General features: G+C 37.9%; 3 protein-coding genes across 4 annotated transcripts in view; 2 read left to right on the top strand and 1 right to left on the bottom strand.

The window, feature by feature from the left end:
• Positions 1–25,311, top strand: part of LOC137386065 (cAMP-regulated phosphoprotein 19-like) — a 249,677-nt gene that overhangs the window by 39,632 nt on the left and 184,734 nt on the right. The window lies entirely within an intron of this gene.
• LOC137385598 (3-hydroxy-3-methylglutaryl-coenzyme A reductase-like) lies at positions 171–21,321 on the bottom strand. Its single transcript, XM_068072093.1, has 16 exons — positions 21,210–21,321; positions 19,240–19,433; positions 16,268–16,382; positions 14,669–14,756; positions 12,390–12,580; positions 11,675–11,892; positions 11,046–11,182; positions 10,195–10,367; positions 6,842–7,068; positions 6,200–6,375; positions 4,970–5,147; positions 4,214–4,371; positions 3,808–4,020; positions 2,763–2,967; positions 2,197–2,510; positions 171–726 (listed from the first exon to the last, which is right to left on the bottom strand). The coding sequence occupies exons 2-16, from the start codon at positions 19,402–19,404 to the stop codon at positions 519–521; spliced, it is 2,766 nt and encodes a 921-aa protein (XP_067928194.1). The 5' UTR covers positions 19,405–19,433; positions 21,210–21,321; the 3' UTR covers positions 171–518.
• Positions 21,552–24,492, top strand: LOC137397613 (farnesyl pyrophosphate synthase-like). Of its 2 annotated transcripts, none has more exons than XM_068083909.1 (5): positions 21,552–21,587; positions 21,884–22,108; positions 22,539–23,050; positions 23,239–23,466; positions 23,895–24,492. In XM_068083909.1, exons 2-5 carry the CDS (start codon positions 21,937–21,939, stop codon positions 24,066–24,068), a joined length of 1,086 nt encoding a protein of 361 aa, XP_067940010.1. In that variant the 5' UTR covers positions 21,552–21,587; positions 21,884–21,936; the 3' UTR covers positions 24,069–24,492. The 2 variants fall into 2 exon arrangements, with proteins under 2 accessions (XP_067940010.1, XP_067940017.1); XM_068083916.1 differs by lacking the exon at positions 21,552–21,587 and adding an exon at positions 21,594–21,618.

The following is a 25,311-nucleotide window of genomic DNA, read 5'->3' as shown; positions in this document are numbered from 1 at the left end:
CGCTTTCACAATCCACCTGACTTGCAGTACTCAACATTTGCTTTTTATTAAAAGTAACTATGCCTGACATACGGCCTATTCTGATGAAGTGAGAGTGTAGCACCTCTGAACTGCATAGATTATATTCGTATACAAGTATTATGCACCTCGTACAAGAGTTAATATATTGCTGTAGCACATATATTTGTTAGATACATTGGTAAATAGGAATATATATTTTGTCTATCATGAGTGAAAAGTTTATTCACATCAATTGCAAGACAAATGAAAGACTTGGGTACTTAAAAAACCTAATTGCTGACACATTGTTTCAGCAAATGAACAATTCAAATTAAATTTAAAAATATACATATACAATGTTTCCTATGAATAATCTGCCGATGACAAACAGACACTCTCCTAGTGACACAGATATTGAAGTTACCTAAACTATATCTTCTCCACTCGTTAGCTTCTGAAGCCATGTCATGAACAAGAAAAAATTTCCTACATTGAACTGCCTTTATAAACAATCAATCTTACATGTATTTGCAAGCAGTAGCTGTGATCGCCTGCGGTACCAATGGGCTTGAGGGTTGCTGCTCGTCTTTATGCTTTCTAATATTAAGCGCAGAGTTAGCAGAGGTTGTGGAGCTCAAGCTAGCGGCAGATGTTGATGCTGTATCAGGTTTTTTCATGTTCAATGCTTTGTCCATAAGAGAAGTAGGAGCCATGTTAGAGGTTGATCTGGATAAATGAGAGACAAACGGAATACAAACTAACCTGTATTCCCTTTCTGGATTTTGTATCCCAGATATTAGCATTAGATTTGCTGGCTAGAGAAGTTAATTGGATGAATAAACCTGCAATAAAACTTCATTTTTCCACGATATAGACATTTGCGATTGATGTAACAAATGAAGTAAGTCTATTTTATTTCCACTTGCTATCGGTGATGCCACTTGTTAGCAATGCCTCCTTCCATCTGCCTTACCAATACTATGTTACCTACACTTGGGAGGTACTCATAGACACGAGTTGTGGAGTGGTGAGACGAGGAGCCGTGAGACAAGGAGTGGTGAGACGTGGAGTCATGAGACGAGGAGCGGTGAGATGAGGAGTGGTGAGACGAGGAGTGGTGAGACGAGGAGTGGTGAGACGAGGAATGGTGAGACGAGGAGTGGTGAGACGAGGAGTGGTGAGACGAGGAGTGGTGAGACGAGGAGTGGTGAGACGAGGAGTGATGAGACGAGGAGTGGTGAGACGAGGAATGGTGAGACAAGGAGTCGTGAGACGAGGAGTTGTGAGATGAAGAGTGATGAGACGAGGAGTAGTGAGACGAGGAGTGGTGAGACGAGGAGTCGTGAGACGAGGAGTCGTGAGACGAGGAGTCGTGAGACGAGGAGTAGTGAGACGAGGAGTCGTGAGACGAGGAGTCGTGAGACGAGGAGTCGTGAGACAAGGAGTAGTGAGACGAGGAGTCGTGAGAAGAGGCACTGTGGTTGAATAACATTAGCTGAGGTTCTACAGCAGAGCTATCTTTAGACTATTACTAAAATAGCTGAAATGTTGACAAGAGAAGGAGCATTACTATTCTTGTTTATAGAAATACGCGGCTAGTTACACTATATAGCGTTTTAGCCTATTGCAGCTCACCTGTTATATCTGAAGTAGCTATTGACAGCTCACCTGTTATATCTGAGAGTGCTGTTGACAACTCACCTGTTATATCTGAGGTGGCTATTGACAGCTCACCTGTTATGTCTGAGATGGCTATTGACAATTCACCTGTTACATCTGAGATGACTATTGACAACTCACCAGTTATAGCTGAGAGTGCTATTGACATCCCACTTGTTATATCTGAGGTGGCTATTGACAGCTCACCTGTTATGTCTGAGATGGCTATTGACAATTCACCTGTTACATCTGAGATGACTATTGACAACTCACCTGTTATAGCTGATAGTGCTATTGACAACTCACCTGTTATATCTGAGGTGGCTATTGACAGCTCACCTGTTACATCTGAGATGGCTATTGACAATTCACCTGTTACATCTGAGATGACTATTGATAACTCAACTGTTATATCTGAGAGTGCTATTGGCAGCTCATCTGTTATATCTGAGGCGGTTATTGACAGCTCACCTGTTATGTCTGAGATAACTGTAGACAATTCACTTGTTATATCTGAGCTGACTATTGACAACTTACCTGTTATATCTGAGATGGCTTTTGACAAGATGGCCTGCAGCTAATGCTGACATCAGAGAGAGCTCGGCTGCCAGCACTGAGGCACAGACAACCCTGGCCAGCATCTGGGAGTTTCGTCCAGGAGCATCAGCACATGAACCCTTCAGTCCTAGCATGCTGAGACAGGCAGACTGAGGGGTCAGTACGGTACCTCCCCCAACTGTACCAACTTCTATCGTAGGCATTGTGCAGCTAATGAGCAAATCGTCATTTGTTGGTCCTGTAGCTTCCATCAAAGTCATGCAGTTGGAGCTCCCTACCACCTGCGCGGCATCCTGTGAAAGGAATTTAACATTCTAATCTCAAAATAACCAAAATGTCTAGCAACTGTAAATTATTTTTTAAAACATGTTTTCCTGTCCTCACTAGTGCACCATGGCTACTAGTGCACCTATGATCACCCTATCTTTTAACCTTCCAACAATGTGTTGCAAACAGGAAGTCATCCTCATTCACGCTGTCAAACAAAATGTCAACGACGGAGCCATGGTGCGGCACATCAATTATGTACTCTTTAACGCACTCACCTGACCACAGGCTATAAAGATGGCCGCCACAACATTGGCAGCGTGGGCATTATTTCCTCCTATGCTACCAGCAAGGGCGGAACCGACAAGGTTCTTACTAACATTGAGTTCTACTAGCGCAGGAACAGTTGTCTTCAACACTGTCTTCACAACATGAGAAGAGATCACTGCTTCACACACGACTGATTTGCCCCGGCCCTCAATCCTGCAAGGATTAATATCGTGACGGTATGTTGACTAGGTGCGTACAGTATGTCAGCTTACAAAATTAATATATATCATAGAAAATAAATATTTCCTAGGATTATTTCCACGATTTCTGTTTGTTTTGTCTGCACTTCTATTTGCAACGAATAAACAACATGAACAAATGAATTAGGAAAATAAAGAGAAAACTGCCTCAGTTGTTAATAAATTAACTCAAGAAACTTGAAGGTCAGCTCTAAAAGGTGAACATAATCAGTTTTAAGCTTTCAACTGACATCAAAAATCTCACCTCCAGCAGCGTGTAGCCACCCCATTTCACCTCAGCCTATCCACCTAACACGAGCAAACTCAACTATTAATGCCTTGTAGACTTGAGAGTCTACAGGTGATCACTCACTTGCAGACTTGATAGACTACAGGTGATCACTCACTTGTAGACTTGAGAGACTACAGGTGATCACTCACTTGTAGACCTGAGAGACTACAGGTGATCACTCACTTGTAGACTTGAGAGACTACAGGTGATCACTCACTTGTAGACCTGAGAGACTACAGGTGATCACTCACTTGTAGACCTGAGAGACTACAGGTGATCACTCACTTGTAGACCTGAGAGACTACAGGTGATCACTCACTTGTAGACCTGAAAGACTACAGGTGATCACTCACTTGTAGACTTGAGAGACTACAGGTGATCACTCACTTGTAGACCTGAGAGACTACAGGTGATCACTCACTTGTAGACCTGAGAGACTACAGGTGATCCCTCACTTGTAGACTTGAGAGACTACAGGTGATCACTCACTTGTAGACTTGAGAGACTACAGGTAACACTCACCAGTTGACTGCCGAAGGCTTCTTATCCACACAATAGTTACCAGAGAGAGAAACTATCTCCAACTCTGGATAGATTTCACTGAGCTTGCGCAGCGCCTTCTCGCAGCCTTTGGAGACCATGTTCATACCCATAGCATCACCTGACTGACACACAAACCGCAGGTAAAGACTCCTACCTGCTTGTGTAACCTTTATCGACTGCAGCCTTCCAAACCTTCAATATAAGAATGATGAAGCGAAATGAGTGTTAAAATAAGAGATGCTTGAAGAGGAGCAACCAAGAAGTGAAAAAGTACGCGCAGTTGAACTGAGCCTACTGCGAGTCCTATAATACCAGTCATAGATGCATAAAAGCCAATATATCCGCATAATCAGAAAAGGCAATATTGAGCTTCATTGTAACGCACCTGCTGGTCGAGTCAAACTCAGCCTTGAGCAGCTCAAACCCGTCACTATCTTCAATGAATTCCTTCACTTCTACAGACTTAATAGCTGATGAGAGTCTGACAACAGGTGCCCTACTCATGCCATCTTTGAGAAGACAACTTGACACTCCACCTGACATCTACAGCAGGAGTCTTATATGCATTTCCCGACATGTATTGAGCATAAAATTGCTAATACACGTATAATACATGTATTAATGTATGACGTTAAGTTGTTGTATATAAAAAGAAGCTAGAGGCATGATGGTAAATAGTAGTCTACATACATACTAGTATTATAATACTCATATATAGTATATAATACTATAGTATATTCGTACAATAGTAATTCGAACAGGTGCTAGACTGGCACACTGACTGACAATGTTACATGATTCTAATTAACCAAGAACATGGTCTGGCTAGACATTTAACAGTGCAACGTCTGCTGTATGTATCATAGCAATTTATGACATGTCAAAAACCATTAATTTATGACATTCACTAGTGATAGAAAGGGTGGGGATGACCCTATAGCGCATAAAAATTTGCTAAAGTAGGTGCTTTTAGCCTCCTAATGAAGCCCGCTAAGAAGTAACAATTACGATCCTAAAGTAGAAGGATAATGGTCAGACTAGACTGATGGTTTGATGGCAAATTCAAACAATAGCCTAACCAAAGTATGCTATTCTTAAAAGTAGGGTGTGTCAACCTTTAACAAACATAAGTACCACTTACAGATAGTGCCCTGCATCCCCTGTTTGTACTTGCAATGAGACAGCCCTCCGTTGTAGCCATAGGTACCGTATACTTGCGTCCATCTAAAAGTAAAGGGCCTGCAACTCCGACCGGTACTGGCATGTAGCCTATAACATTCTCCGCACAGGCTCCATCAACTTGGGTATAATCATAGTGTCTACAATTAAGAAGGGAGGGTGAGAACATGAACCACCAATGAGATATGAAGAGGAAAGGGATAAATCTCTCACTCTCTTTCTCCCACTCACTCCCTTTCCCCCACTCATTCCCTTTCTCCCACTAATTCCCTCTCTCTCGCTCACCCCCTTTTACTTCCTGACGACAATTCTAGTTATGGAAGAGGAAGGTATGTCAATAACTAGCTACTAATGACTAACATCACAACGGACTATTGAAGACTGGCTGCCATTCTTAACAACGAAATAACTTTTACGGCACTAGGCTACAACATGTTATTCCAAGCTCATCAATTGAGAAGCAAATTAAATTTGACCCTGATTCTATTTTATGTAATAAATCTATATACATATGCAAATCTCAGTGTTTGTTTTTTGTTGGCCTTTTTATTCGTCATTCCTGTGTCCAGTTATAGCAATTAAAACATAGCAACAAAAGTTCTGGTATGCAGAGAATTTGATCTCGGTACCTTCAAGTCTGAAGAAGAGCGATCTGAACCACTACACTATGATTGTTCAACAGTAGCAATGAATGATTGTGATTACATCAATTACCTTGGTTAAAATACTCATACTAAAAGCGCTTGGGGTTATTAACTAGCACAGTTGATCGTTACGCATGACATAACGATTATTAAGCTGGCTTAAAACACTACCATTGATTTAATAAATAAGGTAAGTTCACAAGATTTGACAAGTTAATCAAATTCATTGGGCCATTCATTATCAGCGCAACGCCCGAGCATTCAGCTAGTTATATATAAAACAGGCTACAACTTAGATAAAACACTTTATCGCTAATAGTTTCATGTTTGCCAAGAGCCTTCATAACTAATAAAACAGATAAAACTGTTAATAATAAAATATTTTATCTAAAGTAATAGTCTGTTTTATTAACTTTAACTTGCTTTGATTTTATCAATGAGCACTTCGCTCGGATTTTGCACTTTTATTCATATAAATAAATATATAATATATAAATAAGTTTCCTGGCACAAGAGACAGATCAAGTAAGGCGATATAAAATTCATACTTGTGAGGTAAATCATGTAGTGCAGCAGTGTCAGGGAGATCACTTTGTATGAGTTGTCTTCTCACTGACACTCCCCGAGATGGTAGCCCTAGCACACCCTCCAATTTATATGCAGGTATGTGTTTACTCCTAACCAGCATGAGTACTTCGGAGTCTGTCAGAGCAGCTGGTCCTGCCTGCATCAGGTACAAAAATATACTATCAAATATAATTATTCAATTGTTCTTTACAATTTGACACTCTGGCTGCTGGTGCAGCTCAGATGTGCCGAGTGGAATTTACACAATTTCAACAAGTGTGTGGATTCATCTTGCCAGTTTTGGCGTATATGAGACTTTTATTTATTATTTTCATAGCATTTAGCATCGAAGTCAAGCATGCATCATAGGCTCAGCATTCAATTTGGTAAAAGATGAAATCAGTTATGATAATAGAAGCGATGTGATGATCTTTCCACATTTGCCAAAGATGAAGCAAGTTGGGTAACAAGGAATTCCTGCCAAGATGCTGCATGTGTTACAGGATTTGAGAGTTGCCAACATCAAATTTATGCCCTTTCAGAGATCACTTTCTAATGACTTCCACAAATTGTTATATTTAATATGTGACAGTGTCAGCAGCGGACGGCTAACAGTGACTCACATCAGACTTGAATATGCTGAGGCTCTCTTCAAGGGAGCGAGTTTCAGTCGTCTTTTTAGGCAGTTGCAAATGCTCCTCTTCCTGCGCATTTTCTAGAGACACCGTCTGCACTGCCTTCTCTTCCCGTGTCACTGTGTCCTCATCAGAATCCTCTCCTATGTGAAACTTAGCCTTAGATTCCTCCTTTATCTGCCCCTCAACCATCTCTGATACTTTACCAGTCTCATCTGAAAGAAGTTTGTTGCTAAAGGACAATCTTGCAGTCGCAGTGCAGCTGATTGTAGTCAATAGATAGCTACTGAATGGCCGTGCAGGTGCCAGTGAGAGAAGCTACTGAAGCCACATAAACAATGTAACTCATGCATAAAACGATTTAACTACAATATTTTACGCCTCATCGAGCAAAATAATTCTTGGCCATTAACTTTTTATTTTTAACATACACTTATGCATGGGGTTGCGTGAAGCATTTTGTTGAAGTTCAATTTAACATGAGAAATTCTCATTGAAAAATCAAATTCAAGGTCCAGAGGTGTTATTTAGATGCGCAAGTAGAAAAACTCTATACATCTCAAACTAAAGAAAAAATCTTTCTAACATCCATTCTAGACGATACTCAAGCCCTTAGCACAGGTTATGAAAAGCTTTGCTTTCAAGTATCTAAGCACCTGTGCATACACTAAATCTTATAACCATAGCGAGAACAAACAAATTGAGCAAATTTGGAGTTATCTAATTACAGTAGTTTTTATACTGTTACTGGCAAAAGTTTAAGCTCAAATTTTATGCAACTGTTCACTAATATACTTCAGATAATATGATTAGGGCAACTTAAAATTCTAATTTGATACCAAATAAGGAAGAAAATACCCTTCTAGAAAATAACCAACACCAGCTCGTTAGCGGTTGACAACTTTCATTTTAAAGCGGCAGAAAGGCAGTGATCCTTGACCTAAATGCAAATGAAATATTGCATTAGCCTTCTTGTGACTTTTTGAGGTGAAACAAACCTTTTATAACTTGTTCCAAAAGTAATTTTATAGCTAAATATTGAACTCTAGAAACAAATGCAATTTTATTACTTGATTAATTTTCTGTTCTCATTTACAAAGAATAGATAATATGAAATACAATATATTCAATGATAATATGATCGATATCTTTATAAAAACTGATGCTTCACTTAAATTGCATTAGGAAAACATTTACACTTAATCGAGAAAATATGTCATTAAAAAATCAAGTACTGGTTATGTCGACCGATCGAAATGTTACACGCATTTGTTCTTATATATATATATATATATATACAGTAAAACCTCGGTTCTCGACCATAATCCGTTCCAAAACCCTGTTCGAAAAGCGATTTGTTCGAACACCGAAATCATTTTTCCCATTACAAATAAAGTAAATCGTTTTAATCCGTTCCAACACCCTGAATGTTTACCTTTTTAGTATTTTATACATTATTTTATGCATGAAATTGCACATTAAAATGCTGACCAACACATAAAAAGCAATGTATATCTCAGAAAATGTTAAGCAAAATGGCAAAGACACAAATAACATAAACATAAATGTAATCCAGGCTAATCGTACGTTCGCGTTATCGTAACCTTCCATACGAAAGATTACACTAACATGAACGTGTAAAAATAAAAAAAGGATAAAGAAAAGAATTATGAATAAGATTTTTTAGGATACAGGATGTTCTTTTCTCTTAAAATATCTATCCAATGACACTTGCTTCTGCCTTCTTTTTAGCACTTTTCGGTAGTGGTTCATGATAGTGTACGATCTACACCCGTACGCCGCTCAGCATCCTACCCTCACGTACACACTCACGCGTCGTACTGGCGTTCGAACTCCGATTTTGGTTCGAACTACGAAGCAAGAATTTCTCGAATCTTTTGTTCGGACTCTGATTTGTTCGAACTGCTAGTCGTTCGAAAACCGAGGTTCCACTGTATATACTAGGTGAATGCCCGATGTTGCCCGGGTAATGTAAGTCTTTGCACAGAAAATTTATTTTCATTTAGCATATAACAACAGTTACTCTAACTTTCAAACTTCATATCATGAGAAAAGTGTTCTGTGCAGTAAATATATTAAGAAACAAAATAAAACAACTATAAAAGTGTTTGAATGTAAAATAATTAGTAATAGCTAAATTAAATCTGCTTTGCTATGATTACAATAAAAGATGATTTGGTAATGATACAATTAATATACGAACTGAGAAACCAAAATAAAGTCCTGCACACGTTGAATGAATAAATTAATAATAACAATTCTTGCATAGAAGTGTGTGCGTATAAAAAATGTTACTGTTCCAGTAGAAGCTATCCATCAAATTTTAAATACAACGATACTTGAACCTCTCGACACGGGCACCAATAAAAAATGAGATATTGGACTGTCTTTGTCTGGTACTTTGTCTGACCGAATGAAGAGAGAATGTGGAGGAATCCAAGAACATCCACGTTATAGGGAATTTACGTTATAAGAACAGTAAAATATATGTAAATTGCCTAATCTGTTCCAAGATCTTTCCAAATTCACCCTTTAGGCCATGCAAAAAGGAAAAACTTGACATAACTCTTTTAATTAGTGGGCTGTACGGTAACTGCAGTATTATTCGTTTGCATTGACAACTTTTCTTCTTTTTATGATCAATTTGACTGGTTTTATAAACCATGATTCCGGTAAGTTTACAACAAGGTGATGGGAACTGCAAATTTTCGACATTCATTTACAACGATCTGCTTATTTTTTCTAAACAGCAAAGTCTATTCTGCAACGTAAAACTAATGACAAATATTTTGTTATTAGTTTCATGTAATATGCATGTAACATCTACAATAATGCAAAACAACAAAATCTTTTTACTACAAAAAGCGGTTGGCTCTACCTGTTCGTTGCCTATCTGTATTAAGGGCTCAAGGTTAGGATAAAAGATAACATTCAATGATACTCTAACTCGTGACATTTAGATTGGTAGACTGACGCTGTAACACCTGCACCAATTGATCGCTTTTGTATTTATGAACAATTGCGTAGCTATCCTAATCTATGTTTTGTCGACACATTTGACGAACTGTTACGACGAGCCAGAATGTCGCGAGAGTTATATATAATAGATATAACTCTACAAGCACGTCGTTTTTTCTTAAGCAAGCGCGGCGAGATAAATTAACATTCAAATCGATTTTGAAAACTCAACCGACTTGACACTTTACGTTATGTGGAATTGTTTACGTAGTAGAAAGCAAAAACTTCACATCAATTTTTTACATTATCCCAAATTTACGTTATAGGAGAGTCTACTGTATATAAATATTCAAATACTACACCTGAGCTGGGAGTAGAAGAAACAGTGTTTGAGTTGTCTGACTTGGACGAGACTTTAGCGGACTGACCCGCTACTCTCAGTGTGTCAGCATTGTCATCAAAGAGAACGTATTTGAGAGTGAGTATGCACGCAAGAGCTAAAGTGATGCTGTAGTCTATATTTAGATTTGAGAGTCTGAAATAAAAATATGGAATGGATAGTGAGGTGATGCAAGACATAACCTTGCAGCATCAGGTTACTCATAGTTATCAATACTAGACCGCTATGCAACTCAGTTTTTGACAGAATATGGAGACACTTGATTTGAGTGATGAGCAGCAAGGCCTATGTTAGAGAGTAACAAGGTGAGCAAGGACCGAGTCAGAAGGGTTATCTCTATTACTGTGGGTTACAACATTATTATTATTATAATTGTTAGAAATAAAATAATTCTAGTCACTTGCACTATTACTCAATAGAAAATCATTGGAAGTCCATAGATCTATGATTAGCGAAGCCTCTGCAGCTGCAATATGTCTGACACGACTAGTCATTGCGAAGAAGAAATTACAATAAAAATGAACGCATTTACAAAGTAAAACTCAGCTCAGCGCGGACTGTAAACATGTAAAGTCAATTCTGCTGAACATGTTGGCTCAAATAGCCAACAGAATGTTTCTCTTCATTCAAGCGCAGACAAGATAGGCTTATTAATTAACTTCTCACCAATCGGAAACATTTTCTACTAACCCTACTAAAGCCGCCCTACGCGACTCTTGGCTGTTCTCAAATACTGTACCGGGTTGCGCTACAAGATAAAAAAAGGAAATAACTGTACTTATAAATATTTACTGTGACTGCTTTACAACTAACCTGTGGAAGTAGAATTGCCAAAGAGGCATTTCAGGTGTAACTTTTAGTAAATTGTCCAAACGAAGGGAAGAATCGCCATAGTCAGATTGGCTGATCACCCAGCGACTGTGAGCATGCACTAGCACAAGGCCACCTGACTATATAAGAGAAAGCATCCGGAAGTAAGCCAAAGTTTACACTGACATTTCGCTGTTGCTATGCTTAAGTTAAACTGATCAATAAGGAGTCCCATGCTCTACTAGGAAGGTCACACAATTGGTAGCAAGGCTATTAAAAAGTTACATGAGGGCAAACATGTACTGCTCCCATATTACTATCAACATCATATTCTAGTCTTTCTAGAGAGATCAAAATTGACAATTGCAAAATAGGCACAACAATGATTCTTCAATGAGCCAACTTATACAGGACGTTGTTCATTGAATGTCTGGCATCAACGAACACTGTACATTTGAATACAATGCTATATCAATTGCAATTGACGCTATATCAATGCAGATAGAACTCTAAAATTTAAAATCTATTTTTTGTGCCAATATCAAGGTTAATTAGCGAGCATGCCAGCACTAGGAAGGAGACAACTCCAAATGTAAGAGAAGGTATTTAGGAGTCTCTCTACTTTAACCAACCATGATCAGTTTAATCCTCTGTACAACAGGATTGGGCTTTTTGTCTTCCTCTTCCTGTAGAATGACAGCCAATTGCCACACGCTACTCTTCTGCTTCAGGTTCTGCGAGGTCTCGAGGGTCAGCGCTAAGCATGCCGGGTAGAAAGTCATGAAAGCGACATAATTGGCTACTACGGAGAGGCAGCCAAAGCAACACATGGTTTCTAACTGTCTCAGACCTGAAGCATACAAAAGTAAAAGAAATTCATGTCAGAGATTGTCACATAGAAACAACACTGGCAGTCAGCCACCTGCAACTACTAGTCAGCAATGTTACAATGCTACTAGAGTCTTGTGTCAAGTAGGCCTACTCCCTGCAAACAACCAAAATGTAATTCTACAAACTGACTTATTAATACACGAGCTTATTCAGTCTTCAAAAAAATTGAAGTTGTTTTCCATGTGACAAAAGACAGACAAATCCTAACGCATCCTCTTGAGCAGCTATAAAGTTGATTAGAATACATGTGATTATATGCAACATAGTACTTGTTATTAAAATTTAATTATAACAAGCATTGGAAAGCCTGTTGTTCAGATGTAATAATAGATCGAGTGACATTACATATCGGTGCAAGATAAACAGAAAATTGGGTATGTTCAGAACTCGAATAAGTTTACCCAGACCGACTTGTTTAGAGATACCATGAAAAACTAACTGCTACTAATTGTATACCTGAGATGGTGCCCACGCCGATAGCCAGAGATTCGACTATAACATCTAATGTCATGGCTGGGCCGAGTACAGACATTCCCTGGGCAATATTGCATTTTAGTTCCTCTTGATTCTTTGCGCTGAGAGCAAATCTTGCTAAGGTAGATGCTTTGGATAGGTCCACAAGGAGAAGGAAAAATGGTAAAGCCTCACTAAAATATGTGACAAGGTCTACTCAAAATGAGCTAATCCATTATTTCACCAGCCATACATGATCCTAAGGTAAACTGGATCTTTGCTATGGATTATATTTATAACCAATTAATGAAGGCTATACTATACATTGAGCTCACTGATCTGATATTATCTTCAGAAACAAACATAGTTTACTATGTAAAACCTTACATGATAAAACACAAACCATCTGTCTAACCCATAAGACGCATGGAACAATCATACTATAGTGAGAGCGATGTCTGTCTATCTGTCCGGAGCCACGCCATGAGCGTGGGATATAAATAGGGAACAAAACTGCATCGCATGGGAATTTAATTTGGGTACTACGATTTACAGTCCAGCACTCTAACCACTCACCACTGAGTGACCCTGTCATATCTGTTCTTAAACGAAAGGAAACAATTATATGCATACGTTGAGCCAATAAAAAATATGTTCACAATTCGCTTTGGAAAATCTTTTATGTTATTTATTTTATCGCAATTTATTGTTAGCAATGACTAGTCATGCTAGATGCATTAAAGCTATAAATTTTTACTAATTTTAGATCTATTGACTTTGGGTGATTGTTATTGAACAATAGTACTACTGAATGTTATTATTCCTATTTTATCATTAATAATAATGCCATAAACTGTAATAATATTGATAAATCATATGACTCAGACATGCTCACGGTCTTTCCGAAAATGGCTGAAAAAGTGTTCATTCTCATTCACGCAATGCATTTGTGGTATTTTTCATGGCATCAGCTAATGTAAAAGTTTTATGATGATTAATTTGGTATCAAAATACTTTTTATAGACCAAAGGATTCAGAAGTTTTGATGATTTATAAGCGTCCCTGTCAAATACCGTTTTAGGTTTTATTGAATTAGAGAAGAGCGTTAGAAAAAAAGCATTCCATCGCACAAGAATCAAATCAAGGTCATTCGATTCAAACACAGGCATGCTATCATTATACTACTCAGGAGCCCTAACAATTTCCTGGATAATTCTTCATATACTAATTACTCATGATGATCTCTCACGGTGCACAGGACTGGCAAGCGCACTGGTAACAATAAAACCATTACATATAACAAACCATGAACGAGATGGTTATAGTAATTATTCATGTTCTTGTGTTGCAACTGCTAATCTGTTGGGTCTTTCAAGTGTCTCTTTAATACTTGCAAGAAACTTGTGAACTAGGACTAATGCATGCAGCGTGTTGAAACAAAATCAGCCAGATACATAACAAAAATACAAAACTGATGGACATACAAGTCTGTCTCCAGTAATTCATTTTTATAAAAATAGAAAACTATACAGCAATCACTCGATACATTGCGCTTCATCTTTCACTACTTCAATGCATCTGTATTTCTTCATAGCTGTATTTCTACTATGCTTGACAAATAGTGAGGCCAATATCAGTTCAACAAAAACTCGAATAAATGAAAAAGCGAGCTATTAGCGTTTTAGATAAAAAACTATATTTCAGAAATAACATTACTAAATTAGCTTCTTGTTGTTTCTCAAAGGTTTCATAGAGGAAGGTTATTTGTGAGAACTATTTGTCATGTGTTCTTAATATAGAACTTAATTAATATAGTCAAAATAATGAGCCAGTTTCAACTGTCCGAAGAATTGTTTGTGAGTCATGTAACGTGCTGGGCTTCAGAGCTTAGTTTATGAATCAGGAGTTTGTATATACAGTGTCATTGCTCAACGATAATTCGCTGCTTGTGCATGAACTGTTCAACATTTCGATGTTATGCTTGCATCCCGCAGCAAATCATCATTTGTCAAAAAGATCTTGAAACCTAATATTTTTATGGGCTATACTATACTTTTTGGTATAAATTGACGTACAAATTGAAAAGTGTACCTGATTGAATACACATAAATAGTTAGTTGATGTGCCTCACTTCAACATTTATTTACTTTCACAGTCAGCGCTGATTCACATCAACCGCTATATGTAAAATATTGCTAAATTTAGAAAACTCTGAGAGTGCCTATGCAGCGGTACAAGTAGTAACAAACACAAAATGTGAATGCAAAGAGTAGGCCACCTACTTGAGTCCGGTCAGATCGCTTCCTGCGAGATTCACAACGGCAATGCTAAAGACGAAACTAGAGAAGATGGTGAAGAGGCCAGCGATACCTGTAAGAATGTGCAGCGTTTCACATGCAGCATTTATACAGAATATCGCAAGCTTAAGAGATAGTCGCTATTGCATGTAGAGAACATAACTTAAATGTATGTTTAAGTTATGAAGATAAATTACCAGAATACACAAAGGCATTGAAATGCTATAAAAACAAGGATATGGGTTTGTGATATTTGTTTTATGCATTCACAATATTCGATGAGCCATTAGACAGGCTGGTTTTTGTCAAAAATTCAGGTAACAATATGTTTAGTACTCATTGCCGATAGTATCAGTACACACGCTGCCGACGGCATCAGTAAACTCGCTGCCAATGGCATCAGTACGCAGGCTGCTGATGATATCAGTACAAAAGCTGCCGTCGGCATCAGTAGACACACCACCGTCGTCATCAGTAAACATGCTGCTGATGACCATCGCTACAAATTTTTGTCCGAGCACTTTCATATCAACTCCGTCTCATTGAATAATTATGTTAGCATTGTTTTACAAGTTGTTAAAAACGACCAGTTTGCCATCACTGAGGTTTTCTCAGTGATGGCAAACTGGTAAAAAAGAAGATACCCTTAGGCTTATTGAACAACTATATATGGCCAGAATGGGTACTATTAGACGTTAGTGGTGTGCATAAACAATCGACCAGTTTAGTCACTCGACAATCAGCACTATTGACGCTTACTGAGAATAAAGGTACGGCCACACGTACCGGTTTTTTCGTTGATTCCGACCGAAATCACAAAATGAATGAAAAACAGAATTATTCGGCAGAAATTCACAGAATTGTCACCAAGCCGTGCATGCACATCGACATTGTCGATGAAACATTTTTAATTGACTAAACAAATAATTAGCGAGCACGATTCTAGCAGCTTTTGCAATTTACATAATCTAAGACAGTATTACGACACAACATAAAAGTACCAACGCAATTCAACATAGTGCACACGATACAACTGCCTATATTGCGCTATTATTGGTTCTTTATCGTTCAGAAACCATGGCTACAAATCGTTTCTTTTTTAATAATAACAATTTCTTTTTTAGCGACAAATGTTCCGTTGTAGAAAGATTTGCCATCTTTAGCGCAATCAAGTCAATTGCAACGTATTTGCTATGGGAAATCGCGTTAGCATTTTTCTTGTGTGTCGCGCTATGTGCCTCGGACTAGATAAATTGCAAAAGCTGCTAGAATCGTGCTCGCTAATAATTTGATTAGCCAATTAAAAATGTTTCATCGACGATGTCGATGTGCAAGCACGGCTTTGTGACAATTCTGTGAATTTCTGCCGAATAATTCTGTTTTTCATTCATTTTGTGATTTCGGTCAGAATCAACGAAAAAAATCGGTACGTGTTGCCGTACCTTATGCTTATATATTCAGGCTATATAGAGCAGAAAATCTCTGGGGTTTTTCAATCGAATTTGAGTCATTCAGCCAAACAGTGGATGGCAGAAGATAAGGGCCACACAGACTGCATTGAGATACAACTGGAGGATAACCTACCGAGCAGATACTTGGAACCTATTCTCCTGAGAGATCTGAATTGCAGGTATATATATATGACTGCTAGACACTTGGTTATGGTTAGAATAAGGATATCTGAGCTCTTTATGTCTGTCTAAAACATACACACAGTCTTTGCTGAAAAGGATAGGCAATGTATGCATATACGCTCTAAAGCTAACGCAGCAAATTAATGAAGCCTTAGGTACCTATAGACTTGAATGCTAATTATTGGCCAACCCGTATTGGAGTGATAAATAGAGAATAGAAGGCAGGCTAATGAGGCCACTGCTATAACAAAGGCCATACTGAGTCGTTCGATACTCTATCACGCGCCGTAGACATGTCCCTGGAGCACGCAGACAACTGCAGACAGGTGATACTGCACATTACAGCAGAACATGTCATGATATGCGTGTACGTATAATAAACTGGGGCATGGCTGAACGAGCGGTGGGGAGAACAGAGTCTAGACCACTAGGATTGTTCAACTGAGGCAGTTCATAAAGTATGAGGACAGCAAATGAAGCTTCACACACTGAACAATACCTACAGTGGCTGGCAGCAGTCAGTTTCTATCCATTATGCTGTCTCTTCCTAACTTAGCATCATCTAACAATTGTTCACAAATCCTATAAGCAGTCTGAAGGATCCTTGGTATTTCATGCATTTTAACTTTACCAATGTTCATAATAATGGCAGCGACCTTTATTTTGGCAGATAGATAGCTCTCGCTACAGACGACGTGTGACTTCTCTCACAGAGTGTTGTACTGTAACTTTCATTTGTTAATATTACTATTATTAATATTATTATCTGTATCCTATTACAGGTATAACTATACTTTACTCTCATGTATACTGTGTACTGTATATGCATATTGTACTATAGTGTAGCCTGGGAGTATGTGTGTGCAAGACAATATAGCCTTTTTAATGTACAGTACACAGCTTTGTACTCAATTGTGACATAGTCAAGTCTCCATTAGTCTCAGCAAACGAGAGTCGTCTGTACAACATAACAAATATATAGGCCTATAGGCATTTGAAAAGCCACTTTAGCTAGTGAATTTTGCACCATTCGTAGAGAGCTACTCTAGAATATTTTGTATCTCTTTGTACGTCTAGATTTGATTGGTTCGTAGATACAGCCATGACATAGAATATTCAAAACAATAATTTGCATTAATCATAGCTATACTCTATTGACTAAACTGAAACAAATATAACTGTTTTACTGATTTTATACATTTACTACTTCACGTCTTATGGAGGTGTCCACATCTGAATAAGGGGTGTCCACATCTTATGGGAGTGTCCACTGTTCATGATAATTTGTAGTATTGTTAAAGGCTGAGACAAAATGTATTTAATTACAATTTCTTCGGCGTCTCGCAATTCCTGTATCGTGCCACAAGATGTACAATTTGTACTCGCTACAGGATTATAACGCTGTCAAACCTAGAACATCACGTCGCACAAAGTTTTAAAAATGAACTTACGCAAAATTTTAGTAGATTTTATCAAAAAGTGTAAGTATTTTCCTATCATTTGCGATTGTTTTTGATGTTTGAGCAATCTGAATGCCAAGATGAGTCAAGAATAAAATCGACAAAACTGGATCACGGTTAAAACGGTCAGAAGAGAAGCGAGTGCTGAAATAACATGAATAGTTGCGGCTGCCTGCGGCTGCCTGTTTCTCTCGTTATTGAGATCAGCTGTTGTATTCAAGTTGCAGAGCTACGTATCTCTATTCTGTCAGTCTCCTTGTTTAAGTGCAACTATAGATGTCATAATTGCACTTTCGCTTAAATCAGAACATTTTAACTGCAATCAAGTTTTGTCGATTTTAACCATGAAACATGCTGGCAGTCAGATCGCCTCAAACCAGAAAAATCGATCGCAAATGATAGAAAAATATCGATACTTTCTGATGCAATCTACTAAAATTTTGTGTAAGCTCTAGGACCGCTCAATTCCATGAATCCTATGCAGCTCTGATTGGCAAGTCGCTCATGATGTTTTAGTTTTCTCTTCAACAAAAGTAGGACCTACTCAATATATGGGGCAACAAACGGCAAGTAAAAGGGGTGTTCTGATTGGATTCTATTTTTAGCGAGTAGTGCAAAGATAAAAATAACCTACTGAATCAGTGCACAAGTTCTCTTGTTTGTCAGTTACTGGTTGATAAACTTTCATAATTCAGGAGCAGACACAAGAAACCTCAGCAACTGGTAATATGCTCTACAGTAACTTGGTCGGAATAACTGACAAGTCCACTATCGTGACCAAACCAAAGTCCAATATGACACGCTATATAAAATATAGTCGCTATATAAAATATAGTCGCTATATAAAATATAGTCGCTATATAAAATATAGTCGCTATATAAAACAGGACATCAATGTACTTGGTGGTATTCTGTGAGCCCGAGTTACCCAGTGGGTATAATACAACCAATTAGTAAGCAGTTACCTATGACAGGCACACAGATGATAGTCACTGTCCATACAACCATCTACAGGGCCAGCCAATGTGTACACAATCATCTACAGAGCCAGCCAACGAGTATACAACAATCTACCGGGCCAGCCAATGTGTATACAATCATCTACCGGGCCAGTCAACGTGTATACAATCATCTACAGGGCCAGCCAATGTGTATACAATCATCTACAGAGCCAGCCAACGTGTATACAACCATCTACCGGGCCAGCCAATGTGTATACAATCATCTACCAGGCCAGCCAATGTGTATACAATCAGCTACAGAGCCAGGCAATGTGTATACAGTCACCTACTGAATACAAAGACATCTAGTACGAATGGTGTGATAGTACCTAATGTGGAGAGCCATCTAATGAATGTGCAATCAATCGTATGTACAGTAAATCTACCATATGCATGCAGTAACCTACCATATCTATACATTTACCTATTGTCTATACCGGGCCAAGAACACAATGGCTCACCTCTGTATCTTCACACTTATAGTTCCAACCGCATATGCGAGAGTCCCCAGTGAACATTCCGATAGACATCAGACATATGGTCGCTGTGACTGTGCCGACAATCACCTCCCATGGGTGAGTCGCGCAGAAGCGGCCATGGGCCTTGAATACGTTAGGCAATGGCATGGCTGCAGGAGCTAGACTATGGCAACTGTCTGCAACACGTAGATTGTGTAGTTAGAGTAGGCCTACTTGTAAGAATGATGCAATATCCAAATGAACTAAATCACTTCCTCACGGGTAATCCTTTCTGCTCACCGCCTTCCTTCCCAGCCAGCATTGAAATTACCTCTCAAGTTAATCCAGTTATTGTATGACTATGCAGCTAAAACTTAGAGATCAACTGGGTTTTGAATAGTTTTGTTAGATTTGTTAAAATTCAGATCCATGTACTAATTCAAAACAATGCCTTCAAAGAAATCACTCCATTTCAATCCAACAACATAATATTCATACATATTCTTTTTGCATATTTGTTGCAATAAACAATACAGCTATATTTTTATGTACAGCTTCAATCCATTTATATCTATTTAGATGTACGTAATATTTATTTATGTGCAAAGATATTTCTACCTGTACTATAAGTCAAGGCAGACTTACTGTGGCCACTATAATATGAATACTGATCTTGCCTTGTTCAAAGTATGCTTAGGAGTCTGTCTAACAATTCACCTGACCACTCTAGTCTTAATTAGCGAAAAGTGCAGACATGCTGGTATCAATAGAAACTAACACAAAGTTTTTAAAGATAGTTTTATCAAAAGCGTTAACAAAACTACTCATCGAAATGAATCCATAGAGTTCAAATAAAAGCTATGCATGCAAACATGTGAAGAGTGCGCAAATGAAATAAGTGAAAATTGAATAACTTGATAAAAACCTTTATGCAAACTTTCTATGACCCTCACGAGCCACTGTCAGCAATACTTGTTCGATTCCCTTTTTGGGAATTGCTACAACCATACCATCATTGGGCATGCTTGGGCATACCATCCTTTTTAACATTAAATATGAGAAGGACTAACTACTTACGTTTCTTTATGATACATGTACAAATTGATTTTATACGAGTTGGTTACATTGCTAGTCGCAGGGTAGTTGCAGAGAGCTCTCATACCCCATAACAAATGCTAGCAATCATACAATTATGCCAAACTTAGCAGCGCTGTAGAGAAAGTTGGAACAACTTTTTTAACTGTCCGAGCCCAGTCTTTCAGATCTACACTTCAATTCATCCGAATGTAATTCATTGTTTTGACTGGTGTGAGGAATACGATATGCCTATATACGTAATAAAATTACATACATGTACTTATCTAACACTTGGACTAATTTCGTTTCAAAACAACACGTTCTGCACCACGTTTCTCAGGCTAGGAAACGATTGAAATTTTCAAATCATTATTGAATCATTTAGATCTCATTTAGAAAAATTAATTAATTGAGTGAAATATTGAATGACTTAAACAGCAGTGCTTTAGCCTACAGAATACTGCAAGGTTTATGAATGGAAAATGATGGAAATCTCAACATTTTATAATGTTGACAACCCCCGAATCTTCGAACTGGTATAAATAGCAAGGCACTGTTTTTAAACCTATGTTTTTTTCAGCAGGCTTCTCTCAGTGCATCAACACAAAGCCACGTGTGTCAAAAAATAGAACAAAGCGGAATTCATCCTGTAACGAATGCTGACAGATCTGCTAATAACTAAGAATCTTACCACTGACAACTACTAAGTCGATTTAACTATCAGTTATTTAGATCGAAACATTTTCTTTATAGTTGGGATGTATCACGAAGTGACATCAAATGTACGTATTCACAATCGAAGACTGCACAAAAAAGTAACGTTGGATGGTCATTCAACTCGATGAGTTATAAGCGGGTTCACTGCAATATTAAATTATTATAAATTTATGCTTTACCTTTCGTTCTATAGGTCGGTTTAAGTTACTTCTTAGTAACGCGAAACCAACTGGTTTCTCCGCTACGTCCCCGGCTATCCGTGGCGACTATTACTCACGCATTCAAGCTTTTATTTGCCTCATTCTACGTTATAGTGAAGAGATCCATGTTTGTAAAATTCTTTCCCAGTCATCGGGATTTTTCGGAGTTTGTAAAAACGACAAAAGAAGGCTATAACAGCCGATCATTCCACTTGGGTTGTTCGAGGCACTTTCGTAGCCTGTGATACCCGTTTAGACTCGTTCCTGCCTCTTATCCGATTAGCATATGCGTTTTAGAAGGCAGGGGCTTAGTTGAAAGCAAAAGAATCTGCCCATTGAAGGCTTTCTTCTTCCTCAGTAGGGCAAATGTTTGTTAAACAATAACATCGTGAGAGTTCTGGTTTTGAAACGTTTTATAACATGCGATCTATAATGGAATAGTTTGTGCAACATAAAGTATAGTTGTGATTTAATCAATAGTTTCTATAAAATTTATTTTAGTTCATACAAATGCCTCCGTAGGCTGGTTCAGTTGTAAATCAAGCTATACAAGCTCTTAGTAAAATTGTGTATAAATATATTGTTTAGCTTTGGGTTGGACTCTTCTGTATTTTCTGCTTTCTGTTGAATTAAAGATGAAGTCAAATTTTTAGGTTTCCTGTATCACTACATCATTGTTTGAAGACAGGCTATATCAACCGAAGCTATGAATGGGACGTCTGCACCCCTTTCTAAAAAAACTAAGACTTGTGACGCAAAGGATGAGCTTTCTGCCTTTGATGACGTGTTTACAAGGTTGATGAATGAGTGTTTGAACGAGGGAGACCAAAAGAAATGCCCGGAGACTGGTGATGCCATTCAGCATTTCCTCCGAGTCTGTATGTTCTCTTCCATAGCTGCTATTTGAGGAAAGTAGTGTAAATCACTTATGTGAATGTCATTTAAAAGGTTCGAGCTCATAAATATCATTTTAACAACATTATATGAACTATAAATCTTCCTAGGCTTGAAAACTCACCCTTTTGTCAGTTGTTACCGATATGCTATGAACTAAACCCTTACTAAATTGACTTGCAAGCTGACACTTTATGACGTTTTAAAAATATGCTCTAAGTAAGTAAGTAGACTCAATACTTACAGACTGACAATATTGGTTGTTTTTGCTTTCGGCGCATAGAATTAAAGTAGATTTATTCATACCTTGACTTGAATGACAATCTTATGAATCTCTCCAATCATGTTCATATAATTTTTAAACAACCCACTCTATATTTAGTGCACATATTAAGTATGACATATTTTTGGCAGGTGACTATAATGTTCCTCATGGAAAGAAGAACCGAGGCATCTCCGTTGTAACTTCCTTTCGTTGTCTTGTTGCTGATCCTTCTGAAGACGACCTCTTCAAGGCGCGAGTGCTTGGCTGGTGCATTGAATGGTTGCAAGCTTATTTTCTTGTTGCTGATGACATTATGGACCACTCAATAACAAGACGGGGTCGTCCTTGTTGGTATCAGAATCCTGGTATTGGAACCATCGCGATCAACGACTCCTTTTATCTAGAAGCTGCTATTTATAAAATCTTGAAGAAGTATTTTCGTTCAGAGTCATATTACATTGACCTTGTTGAGTTATTCCATGAGACAACACTTCAAACAGTAATAGGTCAAGGTTTAGATCTGTTAACTGCAGAGGATGAAGTGGTTGATTTCTCCAAATTCTCTATGGGCAGATACGATTCTATAGTCAAATGGAAAACTGCATTTTACTCCTTCTACATGCCTGTTGCACTCGCTATGAAAATGGCTGGCATCAGTGATGTAAGTTACATTATTGGCCTTCACTTTAGATTGGCGCGTAATGATTGAATTGTGTAAGTGGCCACAACTTCAATCAGCTGTCTAACAACTTTTTTATGACTCCTCATGTAGCCACAAATTTTTAAATTTGGTGAAACAAGGTTATTACATTTTTTGTACCTCAGTGGTGGATTTCTGCTCTTGTCTAGGAATCTGCCTACGACAATGCAAAGGAGATTTTGTTGGAGATGGGACACTTCTTCCAAGTGCAAGACGACTACCTTGATTGTTACGGAGACCCAGAGGTGACAGGCAAGATAGGTACCGACATAGAAGACAACAAATGTGGCTGGCTCATCAATCAAGCTCTGATCAGGTGTTCTGAAGATCAACGAAAGGTGCTTGAGGCCAACTACGCTAGGAAAGATCTAGCTGCAGTGAGTTGATTCTAAAATATCTCATACTGATTCAATAATTGTTTTAACTAGGATTTGTTTTCTCTTTTCATCTCTGCTCTGGCCATGAGAAGATAATATCTGTAAACACAAGTGTCTGAGATTTCATTATTTTTGTGAGTGCTTATAAAAAACTTTGAAAAAAAGGATATTCTGGATTGACAGTCAAAATCATGTGGCAGGCCTAATCTATCTCTGATTGGTATAACATATATCATTGTTTTAATAATCATATCTAATCGTATAACAGATATTTAGTGATGGCCAATCTTTTACAATGAACTAGAGACCACATCGGGTTATATACCGTATCTTATTCGTTTTGCAGTTGTAATTTCCTAAAGTTTCAACACTAGAAATATTATGAACTTCTAACAGCTGTTGAACCAAGCGTTGTTTTTACTGAGCAGGTGGCTAAGGTGAAAGAGATTTTTGAGGAACTGAAGCTAAGGCAGCTATACAGCGAATATGAGGAATCGAGTTACCAGGCTCTCATGTCTAAGATACAGAGTCTTTCTAATCCTGATTTGCCTCAGCGGATATTCACTTCATTCGCTCAGAAGATATTTAAGCGAAACAAATAATACATTTTTGGAAATTAGTTGTGTAGCGCGTAAAACAGAAACGCATTGTCTTTATAAGAGATGAATTTATTTTTAGTGCTGTACTTTCATTAGATTGTACCATCTAGCTATGGATTATTCTATAAACATAATTATGCGCATAAGTTTGTCTCCTATCTCAGCAGTCTCAATGTCTAATAATTTATCTCAATTATCTTTTGTATTCTAGAAGTATACCGAAGTCTTTCAAATCTTATATTGATGGCCATAAGTGTTTATGGGTGTTTTGTTGTGACATCACAGGAGTAGTCTCTTTGTGTGTTATTGCCGAGGCACAGTACAGATTTTTACTTGTCATTTTTGCTACAGTTGTTCTTTATTAAACCTCTGTAGCATTATTTATTCTTAGCTTCAATCTCATTTAGAATATAATGCTTTCATCTCATCTCAGCTGTCATGCATGTAGCACCAGTAAATTGTGGCAGTTGTTGCACGATATCTTGCGGTAGTTTTCACTATGTTGCCTTCCTGCTACTAAGGGTTAGCAACTAGATGACTACTGATGCAAGATGCCCATAGCTAACGTCTTTGTTTCATTCCTTTTCAAGTGTAACTGGTTTATATATTATGCTCCAAGGTCAGTTCTGCCATTCAAATGTGAAATGACTGCCACTGAACACTACTGTTAGGCTGGTGATCTAGTTTAATTGGGCCGAGGTACATAATTACTCTCCAGCTAACAAGAGAAGTAACTGCCATTACTCAAACTAGATGCGTATTGGCATTCCGAGTCGACACCTGAGTAGACCTAATCTATTACCAATTAGTGTGAAGATTCCAACAACTATTACCAACTTCGCCTTTTTTCTCTAGCTAATTATGAGAGACTATAGTAAAAAAGTGTATAGCAAACAAGCTATAATTTTATGTACACTTTAGACTAGAGTTTTCCATCAAAGTACTGTAACTTTTACTAATAAACTGTTGACATGTTAACGAATAGGAGTAGGCCAGAGAGGTTGCAGAGGAGATAAAACGCAGTAAATCAACTATTAGCTATGCTATTAAAAGTTGGAAAGAGGCCATTTCTAAGAAGTAATGGATGAGCATGGGAAATAATTATACTCAGGATGCAGAAAAATCTGTTTCAACACTCCTTAAAGGACAGCTATGAGACAAGAGTACGGAAGGATGCAGAAAAGTCAAGATCATAAAAACTTAATATCGAATGACGTAATATGTTAGATTTTGGTGTAGCAAACAA

This window comes from Watersipora subatra, chromosome 1 (genome assembly GCF_963576615.1).
Source record: "Watersipora subatra chromosome 1, tzWatSuba1.1, whole genome shotgun sequence".
NCBI lineage: Eukaryota > Metazoa > Bryozoa > Gymnolaemata > Cheilostomatida > Watersiporidae > Watersipora > Watersipora subatra.
Note: the sequence above shows the minus strand (reverse complement) of the source record. Positions and strands in the feature narration are given on the sequence as shown.